Source organism: Rhamphochromis longiceps, linkage group LG3, assembly GCF_057381845.1.
Source record: "Rhamphochromis longiceps isolate RC_006_pf linkage group LG3, R_longiceps_female_GT1.1, whole genome shotgun sequence".
In the NCBI taxonomy this organism is placed as follows: domain Eukaryota; kingdom Metazoa; phylum Chordata; class Actinopteri; order Cichliformes; family Cichlidae; genus Rhamphochromis; species Rhamphochromis longiceps.
In genome coordinates, this window is record NC_140559.1 from 17,028,133 (window position 1) to 17,041,545 (window position 13,413).

The 13,413-nt window shown below is 40.2% G+C and overlaps 1 protein-coding gene across 1 annotated transcript; it reads right to left on the bottom strand.

The window, feature by feature from the left end:
• Positions 1 to 2,830: 2,830 nt before the first annotated feature.
• Positions 2,831 to 4,612, bottom strand: LOC146673206 (phospholipase A2 inhibitor and Ly6/PLAUR domain-containing protein-like). The gene is given in 4 exon segments (XM_085402074.1): positions 2,831 to 3,521; positions 3,631 to 3,741; positions 3,976 to 4,314; positions 4,555 to 4,612. Coding segments are annotated over 4 exon segments (699 nt in total). The 5' UTR covers positions 4,601 to 4,612; the 3' UTR covers positions 2,831 to 3,318.
• Between the last annotated feature and the right edge of the window lie 8,801 nt (positions 4,613 to 13,413).

Genomic DNA, 13,413 nt, shown 5'->3' on the forward strand with positions numbered 1-13,413 from the left:
CAGCACAACAGGTGCAGTTTGGTGTTTTACTGCCTCCTGCTGGAACAATGATGGCAGCTCTCAAGACTTTATTGGTTATTGTCATTTCGTGTTACACAGCCTGAAACGAAATACTGTTCCTCAGCAGCCTCTACAGTGCAATAACCAATATATTTTAAAAAGAATAAATACAGTTTAAAGGGAATAAGTTTAAAAAAGAGCAGCAAAAAAGGCATAAATAGCTTAAAATCTAAGTTCTAAAAAAACCTCCAGTTTTTATTAATATTTTATTATTTATCAAATTATTATTATTATTATTTATTTTTTATTTTTTTTGCCTGTCCCGTTTAGCTCTTTTGCATCAGAATTATTGTCTAAAGGCGAAGAAAGATGCCCAACGGATTTACTTTACCAAATTGACCATCCCAGCCTTGCCGTAATGGTCCATTTGATTCACCTTTTATTGTTTATTTTATTTTCACTTGCTGTATACGGGACAGACTTGACTGGAGAAAGAAGGAGAGAAAGAAAGAGGGAAAGAGAAACAACTGAGAAGAGGGACGGGGGAGAAGGGCAAAAAACAAAAACCAACAGAATGGGCAGAAAAAAAAAGAAATGCATATATCAGTCACCTGGATCACCTGCTGAGAAAGAAAAAAGAAAGCAAGCAGAAGAGAACAAGAGTAATAGAATAAACAACATCACAATGATATATGGGAATATGACAGTAAATACTAAATATTAAACATTATTGTGCAGCACATAAGATCAACAGAACACAGTGTGCTTTGAGGTAGGAGCCAAAAGGGTGTAGTTTGTGGGTGTGATCACCCGTGTGTACACCTGTGAGCATGGACGCGCTTGTTTTTTGTTTTTTTAAAAGGTTCCTTCATGTAATGATCTGCTAGAGGGTGTGGGGGGGCCACAGCCCCGTCCTCCAGGGCATGAAGCAGGGATGGAGGAGATCAAAACTCCAGACATCCAGAGGCCCCCAGAACACAAGAGACCAAGGAAGACCAACAGAGGGGCAGCTGCGCCACTGTCCCAGAAAGAGCTGAGGAGAGTCCCAGATGAGGGTTCACCCAGCAGCCGCGGAGCAGAAGCCAGGGGGAGTTGCAGTGACGTGCCCGTGAGCTCCGCCGGCAGCCAGCTGTGCCTGAGTGACCGAGCCCCAGGCCGAGAGGCTGAGGGCACCCCACCTCCGAAGTGGCCCGAGCGAGCCCCAGGCTCCAGGCCCCGATAAGCGGCCGCCAAGGAGTGAGCCGGCGTGTACCTGGACGCCCATCCCCAGACACAAAGAACCACCAACGCACCGATGTCTGAGGGAGTCCGCCACTGGCAGGGGAAGTGGTGGTGGGGGGAGATAGGCCTCCAAACCTTGGAGGGCCTGAGATGTCCCCAGAGAGGTGGCGTCTGATACCCAACCTGACATATAGACACAGACATACAGGCACACACAGACACAAACATCCATTCCCACCCTCATGCTCTCATGTGCACTCCACACTCAACCAACGTGGAGACAGACATAAAGAGACGCTGTACACACGATCACACACCTTTGCATATTTTGAATGTGATTTGGCTAACTTGAATGACTGAGCGCCTTGTGGATAAGTTACCAAGCAAATTTAATCCATCCATCTTCCTCTGCTTATCCAGGGACTGTCACTAACCAAATTTTTAAGCAGGAGAAAAAATAGCACTTGTAAGGACATGAAAAGCTTTATCGACAAAAACAAGAAACGCTGCCCCTGTAATCTTTTATTTACAACATTGTATTTGGTTAAAATGTTCTGATGGTTCAAATATTTTATATTATTTAGTTGTTGCAAAATAATGTGTGTGCCAGTCTCCAATGAGACATTTACAAGTGTGTAACAATATACTATGTCCATATATTTGCAGGTAAAGAGGTAAAAACAGTAAATAGTTTGACCTTGGTCTAGAGATAAGGCCACACGGTTGCAGGGAATGTGTGAAAGTTGGCTGTTAATTCCCATTATGTGTGGTTACTGTATATTACTGGTAGTGATGTAGATTAGCCATGATGCTACCAATTAGCAGCTGGAGCTAATTTGCCCGTTCGTGTGGAAACCTCGTGGCGCTGTGGTGGATCTCCACCTGTACTGGGCTGTAATCACAGTGGATTCAGACCTGGGAATCACATCTTCTGTTTATGTTTATTTCATCTATGCTACTGTAAGAAGTATCGGTGTTTCGAGTTTGAAACAAGCCAGGCCACTCACCATAATGCAGTGCGCCTAAGAAACTGTGTACAAGTGTATAAAAGTGTTTTTATATATTGCAGAAGATACAGTAAAGGCAGACTCACAAAGCTGCCTAATTCTTTTTAATCAAAGTGTGTAACATATGACATTTTAAAGAATTCTTCATGTGGACATTATCCATGTTTTATTTGTGTAACACAAAGTCACTCATAATGTGACCTCTGTGTTAAATGTAGCAGTGTAGTTTTCATCTCATAAAACTCCACAATTAAAGAAGAATAACAGCCGTGTTGCATTATTCTTTTAATCCTGATCTTGCTGAGCGATTCTGTTAAAACTTCTTTAAAGAACTGAATTGTTGTCTTATTAATTGCGTTCATTTGATATTTCTGCTTCATTAAAATTTCTCTCTTGGCAGAGGTGGAAACGTCTTTTTTCCCTCTCTGTCTATGTTTCCCTGCTTGGCTTGTACTGTACGTATAATTATGTACACATGTTGTGCTACTGGAACCAGATGATGTTTGAAGATTTGTAATTATCTCGCTGATATTTTCCAGAATTGAATGATTGTACAACATATATCTTTAGATTCTTAAAAGAACAAGACTTGGGTGCACAGGTATACATTTATTTGAGATTTTCTCTAATCCACAAGGCACAAAAATTCTTCAGGCTTAAATATCTACATAGACTCACTTAAATCTTTTAAGAAGTGGTGCTAAAGCTTCTACAGAGCCAAGATCAGCTAAAACAGTTGTGTGTCAGTACAGGTTAATCTGATGTGTCACCAAGACTGAAGCTGCCACATTCAAATGAACATTGACTCTACATCTACATCATCAGTGTGCGTGTCATTCATAGAAGCTGCTGGGAGAGTTCAAGTAACATAATAATGAGTATACACACTTTGTACGTCAAAATGTTTTAGAAATGTTAAAGAAAACAGTATAAATGTATAAAGGACTTAAAGAAATTAAAGGAGCAAATTTTAAAATATTTGAGGAAGGATAAAAAGTAAAGACTGTTATTCATGAAACTATATTTTCATCCAACTCTTGGTAAATAAGTGGTTTAAAGAAAACTGGGCTGTGATCTTTTTCCCCGTCAGCTAAGAGAAAAAGACCAAAGAGATCAGCGGGGACACAAAAAGCAGGAGGTGGGCTGTTGTACTGCTGGCTCTGTTGCAGAGGTCACCCTGGCAGCAGCTGATTTCTCCTCCAATGACTGCTGAGAGCTGTTCAGTTGCTGAATTTGAACAAATTGTCTTGGAGGCACAGCCCTTTACTTTAGTAGTTGTCACTCCTGCTTTCACTGAGAAAACAGAAATTATTCAACTACAAGTTTGAAAAAAGAATCACTGAATGTTCCTCTAAGCAGAAAAGAAGAAACATGCAGAAACGTAATGCTGTAGGCCCATTACCTGCTGCTGAGATGCAGTAGTCCTCATTTCCATTGCAGGTGAGAGTTTTGGTGCAGTCCTTTTCATCACACTGGAAGCACTTTTTCCCATTTGGAGAGGAGATGCTCCAATCTATGAAGCACAAAAATATATGTCATATTTCTTTCATTGATTATTTCATCAAGTGCCAAAAAACTTCAGATACGCAAATACTGGATTCTTTCTCATCAAGTGAACTTGGTGAGTGAAAAAATAAATTGTCTTAAACCTCATTTTGTAACTTTTTTCACATAATTAATAAAATCTAGTTATTTATCACAACAGGAAATACTATTCCACAATACCAAGAAACATGGTGTGAATTACCAGGGACATCTTGAGAGTTGCAAAGATCAGAGGTGCAACACATGGTGTTAATTACAGCTTGGGAAAATCCAAGGTTGACTGAGCCATTGAAGCACTCATCAGGTGTAAAACAGGTTCTCCACACACGTTTATTTTCCAAAACACCTGAAACCAAAGAGGAACCACTGTTAACTCAGTAAGGTCAAAAAAGAAAAGAAGAAGAACTATAAAATAAAATCTTACCCATTTTTGTATTAATTCTGGTTGAACCACAGCGAGTATGGGACGAAGGACAATCTTTTGTCTCAGTGCAGACTCCAGATGTTCCAGGTATGCAATCATAGCATTTCAATGGGCAGGCTGAAAAACCACAAAATATTTTATAAAAAGAGAGTTAAATCATGTTCTCTTGCATTAACTGTGTGGATAAATTATGAAACACTGACTAAAATAGATTCAAACAAAGAACAAAAAAAATCATTTACAGGAAGTAGACACATTGCTGGGTTGTACATGTTGTAAAAGCAATTTAAAAAAGTTTCATTGACTATTAGAGTACACACTTCCTTTAAAAGAACAGATAACTGAACAAAAACTTGCCTTTAGGGAGCAGCACGATCCCAAGGATCAGCACAAGGATCTGCATCGTGAGATGATCAGACAGAAGTGAATTTTAGTTTAGTTTCTGTTCAGGTTATAAGTAATTCTTATTGGGGGAGTGGTCTCCTCTCTCTGACCACTCCTTAACTCTTCCTTTGACAGTGAAGGAGCCTGACTATCACAAATGTTTATTTGCACAGCAAATATTAGCCTTTCTTCAATTTGTAAATTAACAATCATACTGGCAAACACGTTATTTGAAAAGATCTTTGAACTTTTAGATGCTTCTGAGATCCTATGAAAGCTCGTAAATAATCAGTTCAAAGAAAAGGCTAGTCCAACATTAACACCTTGAATAATTTGAAAATGATTTGGTTAACTTCAATCGGTGACTAGCTTTGGGAAAAGCCACTAATGAAATGTAATCAGTTAAAATCCAGACAAATACAAAACTCTTGTGGAAAAATACTGTACAAATATTACTAGTTTACTAGTGGACTAGTTGCATCAAAGGTCGCACTTCCTGCTGTCGCTGCTGTATTGTCAGGGGTTGACATTTGTTCTATCACAAATAAGAGAAATAAGACACTGCAGACCAACTCAGAGAGTTTTTAAACGTGCGCACGGGTGGGTGCCTCTGAGAAGACACACACACCGATTGCAGGCTTGCTTGCTTTATTTATAGGGCAAAGCAGGTTACATAGTACTTCCTCTTCTGCGAGAAGTCGGGGAGAGTTTAGGCATTAGCTCAGCTTATCTGACCTTACACACACTGGAGTAAAGAATACAGAAGTATATCATGCTTTATCTGACATCACAGACACTGAAGTAAAGAATGCATCATGTTCTCTTTAACAATAGGCTCGGTTATGTGAAAATATATGAACACTTGAATATAAGGCACACTTGATTATATTGTATTTCATAAAAATCCTCTTACATGTATAAAAGTAAATGGGAGGAGAGAGACCCCTTCCTCTACACTGAAAAATCTGCACTTGTTCCACAGTGTTACGACCGGGCTCAAAAGCCACAAAATAAACATGGAAACTAACCCTGGAATTTGACAGGGAAGAGGGTGCAACACACGGGGATTAGCAATGGTTTATGTGGGAAGTCAGTGTTTAAAGACGTTCATGATGTCTTTGTAAGCAAACCTATTTAAAAGGTAAACATGAAAGAACGTCTTTCTACATTCATGTTGGTGGTCCTGTTTTTTTTAATTCATGGATTTTTAATGGTAGCAAATGAATAAAATGGCCTAATCAGTTATTCTAAATGTGAATAGAAGTTTATAATGTTTACCAGTTTTTCTCAGTGAGAATAGTGTGTGACAGCTGACAGCGGCATGGTCAGTATTCGGCTGGAGCTTTGAAACCATGGTGGAGGATGCAGGGTTTCCTCTATAGCCCGGGAGCAGAGAGAACAGTGGGTATGCTCCTGACCCAACATGCAAAAATAATTGCATGTTATTATTATTATGTTATACTTATTATTATTGCATGCAATAATAATAAGTTTCTGAGAAAAAAACACGTGTTATAGAATAAGAAAAGGTGTGGCCTGCACCTCAGACGTGCTGCTTTGTTTACAGCAGTGGTCTTCAAACTTTTCACAATAAGTACCACCTTATAAAATATATGGCTCTTAAAGTACCACCTTATGACCGACATTATAGTAGTATTTAACACCATATACAGTTTACATGAGAAGTTTTTATTTCTTATACTAATTATATTTAATTTAACTGTCATAAACAGGATGTGACAAGTGATAATAATAACAACTGTACTGCATTAAAACATTCACAGCAGGTTGGAAATCCAGTCATTAAGTCATGAACCCTTCGTCCAGGTCCAAACTACTCTGTGTTTATCAAGGCTGTTGTGTTTTTAACATGTTTAAATTCTTTGTATCTCTTTGCTCTTTTTAATCTGAACAGGCCCCTAAAACGAGGCAGTGATCACTGTCAGACTCTCTTGGTCTTTGTTTCCATCGTTCGTTTTAAAGCTCAGTTTTTAAAACCTTGTAATGTAACTACAGCCAACACATACAGCAGTAAATTAAAGACTAGACTCATCGTATTGTGGCTGGATTATCTCAGTTGTTCTCGTGACTGAAGTTTGGTCCATTTACAGCACCTGCCATGTGATTGCATTTGTCCCTGACCATCGGGAACCCTCACGTTAACTTGCAAAGGAAGATGTTTGGAGGGGGTGAGTGCAGGTCTGTGTCAGTGTACATGCCTATGTTTGTGTGTGTGTGTGTGTGTGTGTGTGTGTGTTGTGTGCAGTGTTGGGACTAATGCGTTACAGTAACTACGTTATTATTGTGGTAACGAGCACGGTAACTAGTTATTATACCAAAATCAGGAACGCGTTAATCATTACTGGGATTTAGATAGGCTCGTTATTCGTTCGTACTTTTCTAAGTAGCTGACAGCTGGTAACTGTGCAGGGGCGGGTCTAGCAAAGTGTTGCCAGGGGGCCAGGTAGGGCATTAACAGGGAAAGGGGGGCACAAAGAAATACTTTTCTTTCTTATTCTCATTTAAAATATCTAGCATTAAAAAAAATAATTATCTGAATCTTACAACAAACGATTGATAGATTGATACATATATACCATCAGAACAGTGTACATCACTGTCACAACAGCGTTTGTTTTCATTCAAAGGCTTTATGATTTTTCCTATAATGGTGGGCCGGTCTCTAGTCTAAATGCCCGGGCTGATTTTTTTTGTCGCAGTCCAGCTCTGTATGCAGCTGATCTGCAGTCTGGTGTTACCTACATCTTCCTATTCAGAAGCAGAATTTCCGAGTTCTGAGTACAATCAAAGCACCACGACTGCAGTTTTTGTGTTGGTTGTAAAAAGCAGGCTAGAATCATGGCGGCGGTCAACAACGGTCCAGGCGTGGGATTTCTCTCGTGGAAATGTGCACATTATTTTTTCCTTTCTATTGGTAGGTGGCACAGTGCACTTGTGGCAAGTAAGCAAGTTAGAAGACTGGCAGTCTGGCTGGTATTCAGTTACGGAAGCAACACATTAACAAGAGAATTCTGAGTAAAACCAAAGTTACATTCCCTAGTAACTAGTTACTTTGAAAGTAATGAGTAACTTGAAGTAACTGAGTTACTTTTGATAGAAGTAACTAGTAATGTAACTAAGTTACTAATTTAAAGTAACTTACCAAACACTGGTTGTGTGTGTTCTGTGCACAATCACGAGAAAGTGTCCCTTCACCCAGTTAAGCAAAAGTCAACAATCTTTGATCAACGCGGCCTTGAATGAGGGGAAAGAGAGTCACAACAAACAGTCTTATTATCTAAAGCACGTGATAGCAGAGCTGTACTCAATCAGAGCATTGTATATTATTTAATCGAAAAGGTTAAAAACCCACATATATTTGCATATATTATAGAGGCCAACAATAGTACTGAACGATGACCGTAGAAAACATGGACGACCTAACAGATGTAGCAGCTGCAGTCACGGAGAAACTTTATCTCTAAAATGGCCACAACAGTTCCTATTTTCATGGCCTGACAGTGTGAAGCCTCCACCTACATCACTGAACTGCTCCACCCTGTTCGACTTCTGTACTCTTCACTCTGTGACCTTCTTTAAACAGCTTGGTTCATGTGTTGCCTTCATCAACACTGTGTTTGTATGTCTGTAAATAAGAGTTTTGGTTGTTGTTGTTTATTTAAATGAAAGAAACAATGATAATGAGTGAATTCCTTCTGTGAATGAATGAAACATGAGCAGTATGTAAGTTTTAATAAAGATTTGCATGTAAATGCTCTTTACTCTGAGGATCCTCAGCGTCACTGTGACACGTGCCTGTATGTGCACATCTTTACTTTTAATAAGATGTTTCAACATGCAGACGTTAATCTAACACAGTAACAGCTGCCTTTGTTTCAGATCCAGCTCATTCCAGTTCACTGACAGAGACAAAGTTTTGGTGCTGCGATAACGACTCTGAGCCGATGAAGCTCTGATAACTCTGATAACATCTCCCTCCCAGTAATAAACTCCCAGCAGCAACTGCCACAGGCAAATGGGCATGAGGCAGGGTAGTTTCACTTCCTGTGTGGTGGATCATAAATTTGATTAGTTTTGAAGTTGTACATCTCTGTTCCTTACATTTCATGTCATGCCCTTATTAATGTTTTATTTGTTGCTTTGACTGTTTTCGAATAGAATATGCAGTGGGGATATAGAGGGAGATAAGTAGTGAAAGTTTTGCCTGGGTTGATTGTGCGTCGATCCATTGTTAATGCCTCAGGGCTCCAGTAGGTGGGTTCGCGCGCTTCCTCCTTCACTCAATACAGACGAGTGAGAGTGAGAGCTGCGTGTCTGTGCCGCTCTTTCACCTCTCCTCACTATTTCCCCTGTTTAAGGTAACTGTCATGCACAAATCTGTATAAATGTGTGTTACTGTTGATTATTACATTGTTATCATTGTTCATTGTAGCGGAAGATGTGAATTGCAGACTATTTTGCTGAGAAGTTCCAGTTAATCTCTGTTGCTGCGTATGCTAGTTTTTGCTATTGCTCCGCCATATTGTGTGAAGATTTTTCTGTTACTATCTGTATAAGTTAACTACTGAAAGACATGCAGTACTTAAAGTATTATTTCATTGCTGTGGAAAGTTAGTGACTGTGTCAGCTAACATGTGCGAGTTAAAAAGATGTTTTTGTCTAATGCTACAGTTCATGTTATCTAAAGTATTCTCATCAGCTAATGCAGCGAACAATAGTGACTTAGTTTGGATACAGTTGTCCTGAGACTGAGTGCATCCATAAGAATATTGTTTTGGTTGTATTGCTTCTGAAACTCAATACAGACGAGTGAGAGTGAGAGCTGCGTGTCTGTGCCGCTCTTTCACCTCTCCTCACCATTTCCCCTGTTTAAGGGCACAACACCTGCAGTTACAGTAAAACAGTCTTTGTAATTCACATCTGTGTGACTCGTTTAAGTTTTTTGTCCTGACAGTGAAACTCTTACAGATACAGATGTGACGAGGCTGCTGCACATGTTAGTAAATCTGTCTCTAAATCTGCTTTATAATTTCAGCCTTTGTTGTGAACACGTATTTTTCAAACAGCAGGGTCAGACACACTGTGGAAAAGTAAGATGCACGTTTTGTAGTCCATCTTCTGGTAATTGTAGTTTTAACCCTGTGGACATCCAGCATCACGTTGTTAATGAAAGAGTGTGTAAGGTCATTCTCAGCACACGGCTCTGTTATTTCCTAACTCCTTATCAGTTCTCCTAGTGACCTTTCCTTGACCTCAGTGGAGTTTTCACTGAGGTCAAGCTTGAGCATGAAGGTGTGTGAAAATTTCAAAAAATTGTCGAAATTTCCTTCACCTCATTGGTGTTTTAGGACTTTCAGACTGTTTATTAAAAAAGGTTGATGGTTTGCTGTTCAAACTGATTTCCTGTTCCTTGTATATTTGTCACACTTACATGTTTCAGATCAGGAAGATGTAGCTTTGGATTTGTTCCCTTAATAACAAACGCCTCCATTTACAATCTTTATTTTGTATTTTCCTTGTTTAATATTTTAATGTGTTTGATCTGAAACATTTAAGTGTGACAAACATACAAAAACCGGGAAACCAGGAAGGAAACAAACACAGTTTCACTCTGTCTGTGTTTGTTTCCAACGTATGTTATGGTAAATGGCCTGTATTTATATAGCGCTTTTCTAGTCCCTAAGGACCCCAAAGCGCTTTACATATCCAGTCATCCACCCATTCACACACACATTCACACACTGGTGATGGCAGCTACATCGTAGCCACAGCCACCCTGGGGCGCACTGACAGAGGCGAGGCTGCCGGACACTGGCGCCACCGGGCCCTCTGACCACCACCAGTAGGCAACGGCTGAAGTGTCTTGCCCAAGGACACAACGACCAAGACTGCTTGAGCCGGCAACCTTCTGATTACAAGGCGAACTCCCAACTCTTGAGCCACGATCGCCCAGATGTTCTTATGTGTTGTTTGTTTGAAACTTGTGATCAGTATTTTAAAGTTTTTAAACTGAACTCAAACACAAACTACAAACTGGTCAGACATTGAAATGAATTGTTCCTCTGAGTATCTGAACCTGCTGTTGTGTTGCTTTTGTGTGCTGCTGTCACTGATGGCTGCTGCTGTGACAACAGACACACAAACAGTTTGATGTCATCAGAAATCCCTCTGCATACACTGAGAGAAAAGCTGCTTTACTTTCACACTCCAACACTGTTGTCATGTCCTGCAGTCTGAGTGTAAAACAACACTGCCCCCGTGAGGTCAAACTGGAGCATTGCACATGATAATTCGCATCCAGCAAACGTCCTATCAGGACGACACCACACCTGTAGGTTCCACACACATCTGACCCTGATTTAGTGGAGACTTTAGAAATTTCAGTGTTTCTAAAGTCTATTTCCTTTCTTATGATAATTTTAATTACTATTATTTGTTTTTGTTATTTTATGTGTCATAATCTTTTATTTTGTAGTTGTTTCAAAATGTTTTATTCTTTGTATCTGTACTTTATGAACTAATGAGGGATCAAAAATGCTGTAAAAATGAATTTTTTGTATGCTTGCTCTGCATATACTGCAGAAGCTGGGTCTTCCTTCTGAAAGGCACAAGTTGTTCATCCACTGTAACACAATCACTGAGAATCACTGACAATCACCCTCGACTCCCGTGACGTGTCCTCTTCTCTGCTCCTGTGCCTACACACACCCCGTGTGTCCTGCAGTCCTGTGTTCCGCTGTCCTCCTGAGGAAAAACAACAGACACAGCCATCATGGCACCAACTCCAGGAGGTATACACTGAACAGCACTTTAAACACTGACATGGAGTCTAACTCAACGATCCTGCGCCGGAGGAAGCTCCATCACTCTGTGGAGACGAGCCTGATCAGACTCTGTGAACACTGAGTTTTCAAGCTTTTCTAATCCTGTGTGTGTAGCAGGAAAATACAGTCAGAGTTCAAAGGCCAAACATTCAAAACCAGCAGCTACACTTTTTCAACAAAACTCAGTCGAGGAAATAACTGATCACTGATGTGAAGTCAGGGAGTACCGAGGTAAACTTTTCTTATCTTTGAGAGCTATTAAAACAATTACCAATGACATTAAATCGTTCTGCTGAGTGACAAAAATACCAGTAGTTAATACATTAGATGGTTACCTAGGCAACTAGGAATCTGTCAGCTACAAATTGATGCATGAACGATGGGATCAGTTTATACTTGCATGTAATTTTACTGAAACAGCTGATTGAGGATTAGTGTTGTTGAAGTTTTTTGGTCCAAAGCTCAAACTCACATAATGAGGTCAAATTTGATCTTATAAACAAAAACACTGATCCCAGTAACAGTGTTCATGGATACTGAGGGTAAGCAAACCATACAGCTGACAAAGATAAAGAGAAAACTGAAATCAGATTTTGATAAATGAAACATTCAGGTGTGAAAATAATATAAATATGTAATCTGAGCTCAAAATGATGTAACTACAGTCAGTGGAAACAAAACCATCAAAGTGAAAAATGTTCAAGTGTTGCCTTCATTTGTTTAAAGACATAAAAGTTATTTTTGCTGACTGGAGTTGCAGAGAGCTGTCTCTGACTGCAGTTTCAGGTTTAGTTGAGCCAGCTAACTGTCACGGCTGGGGCGGCAGTCGTGTGGAGGGTGAGAAAGGAGGATCCAATAGCAGACAATGGCAGAGGTGCAAGTGGGTTTTATTTACAGTGCACAAAACCAAGGTGTGGGCAGAACCGAACATAAACCTAAACTGGGAAAACTAATGCAAAAATGGAGGACATGAAGCAAGGAGCAGAGAGACACGAAGAAACATGGAACAGTGCAGACTACACGGGAGGTTCACAGAGAAATACAGACAACGCCACGAAAAGCACAGGCAGACACCAACTATAAATACACACACCAGGTAATCAGGCAATGGCACACAGGAGGGGACACAGCTGGAACTAATGGACATAACGAGACAGGGGAGAGGTAAAACTGAACACACTGACATGAGACATGAACTTTCAGAATAAAACAGGAAACAGACACAGAACCAGACAGGACACTGAACTTGACAGGCAGACTCATGAGCAGACACAATAACACCATGGACAGACAGAGGGAACACAGAGAAGTGGGAGCAGGCAGGCAGAGAACAGAAACCTAACAAATGGCAAAATCACAACAGAATACACACTTGGAATGAACAAAAGCATAAAGAAACAAAACACTGAGTCCTCAGACTCAGGACTAGGGATGGGTATCGTTTAGGTTTTATCCGATACCGGTGCCAAATCGGTACTTTTGAAACGGTGCCGGTGCTTAAACGGTGCTCAAACCGGTGCTTAAAGAATGGAGAAGACAAAATTGGTCCAAAAACCTCTCATTTTCAGCTGGTTTTATGTAAAAAGATAACAATGTTAGCCTTTTCTGCAGCTATGGGGCATATATGGTATCACTCTTGGCTGGAAGCAGTGCTTAAACAATGGAAAAAAAACACAAACTTTGTCCAAAAACCTCTCATGTTTAACTGTTTTCCACTTTTTCTTTGGGCATTTTAGCCTTTTTGTCCAGGGTGAAGGGAGCATCTGCCATCAAACAAGAGGACAGCCGCATGTAGCTATGATGATGTTTGCTAGTTCACCTTACATGCATTAATGTAATAACGTGGTTAGCCTACTCAACGTAAATTACACATGAACAACATTAAGCTACTCACGCAGAGAAGAACGGCTGCTGCTGCTGTCATCATCCTCATCATTTCTGCTACACTGGCAGGGCTAGGGGCCAGGACTCTCCTCTTCGTGTTTTT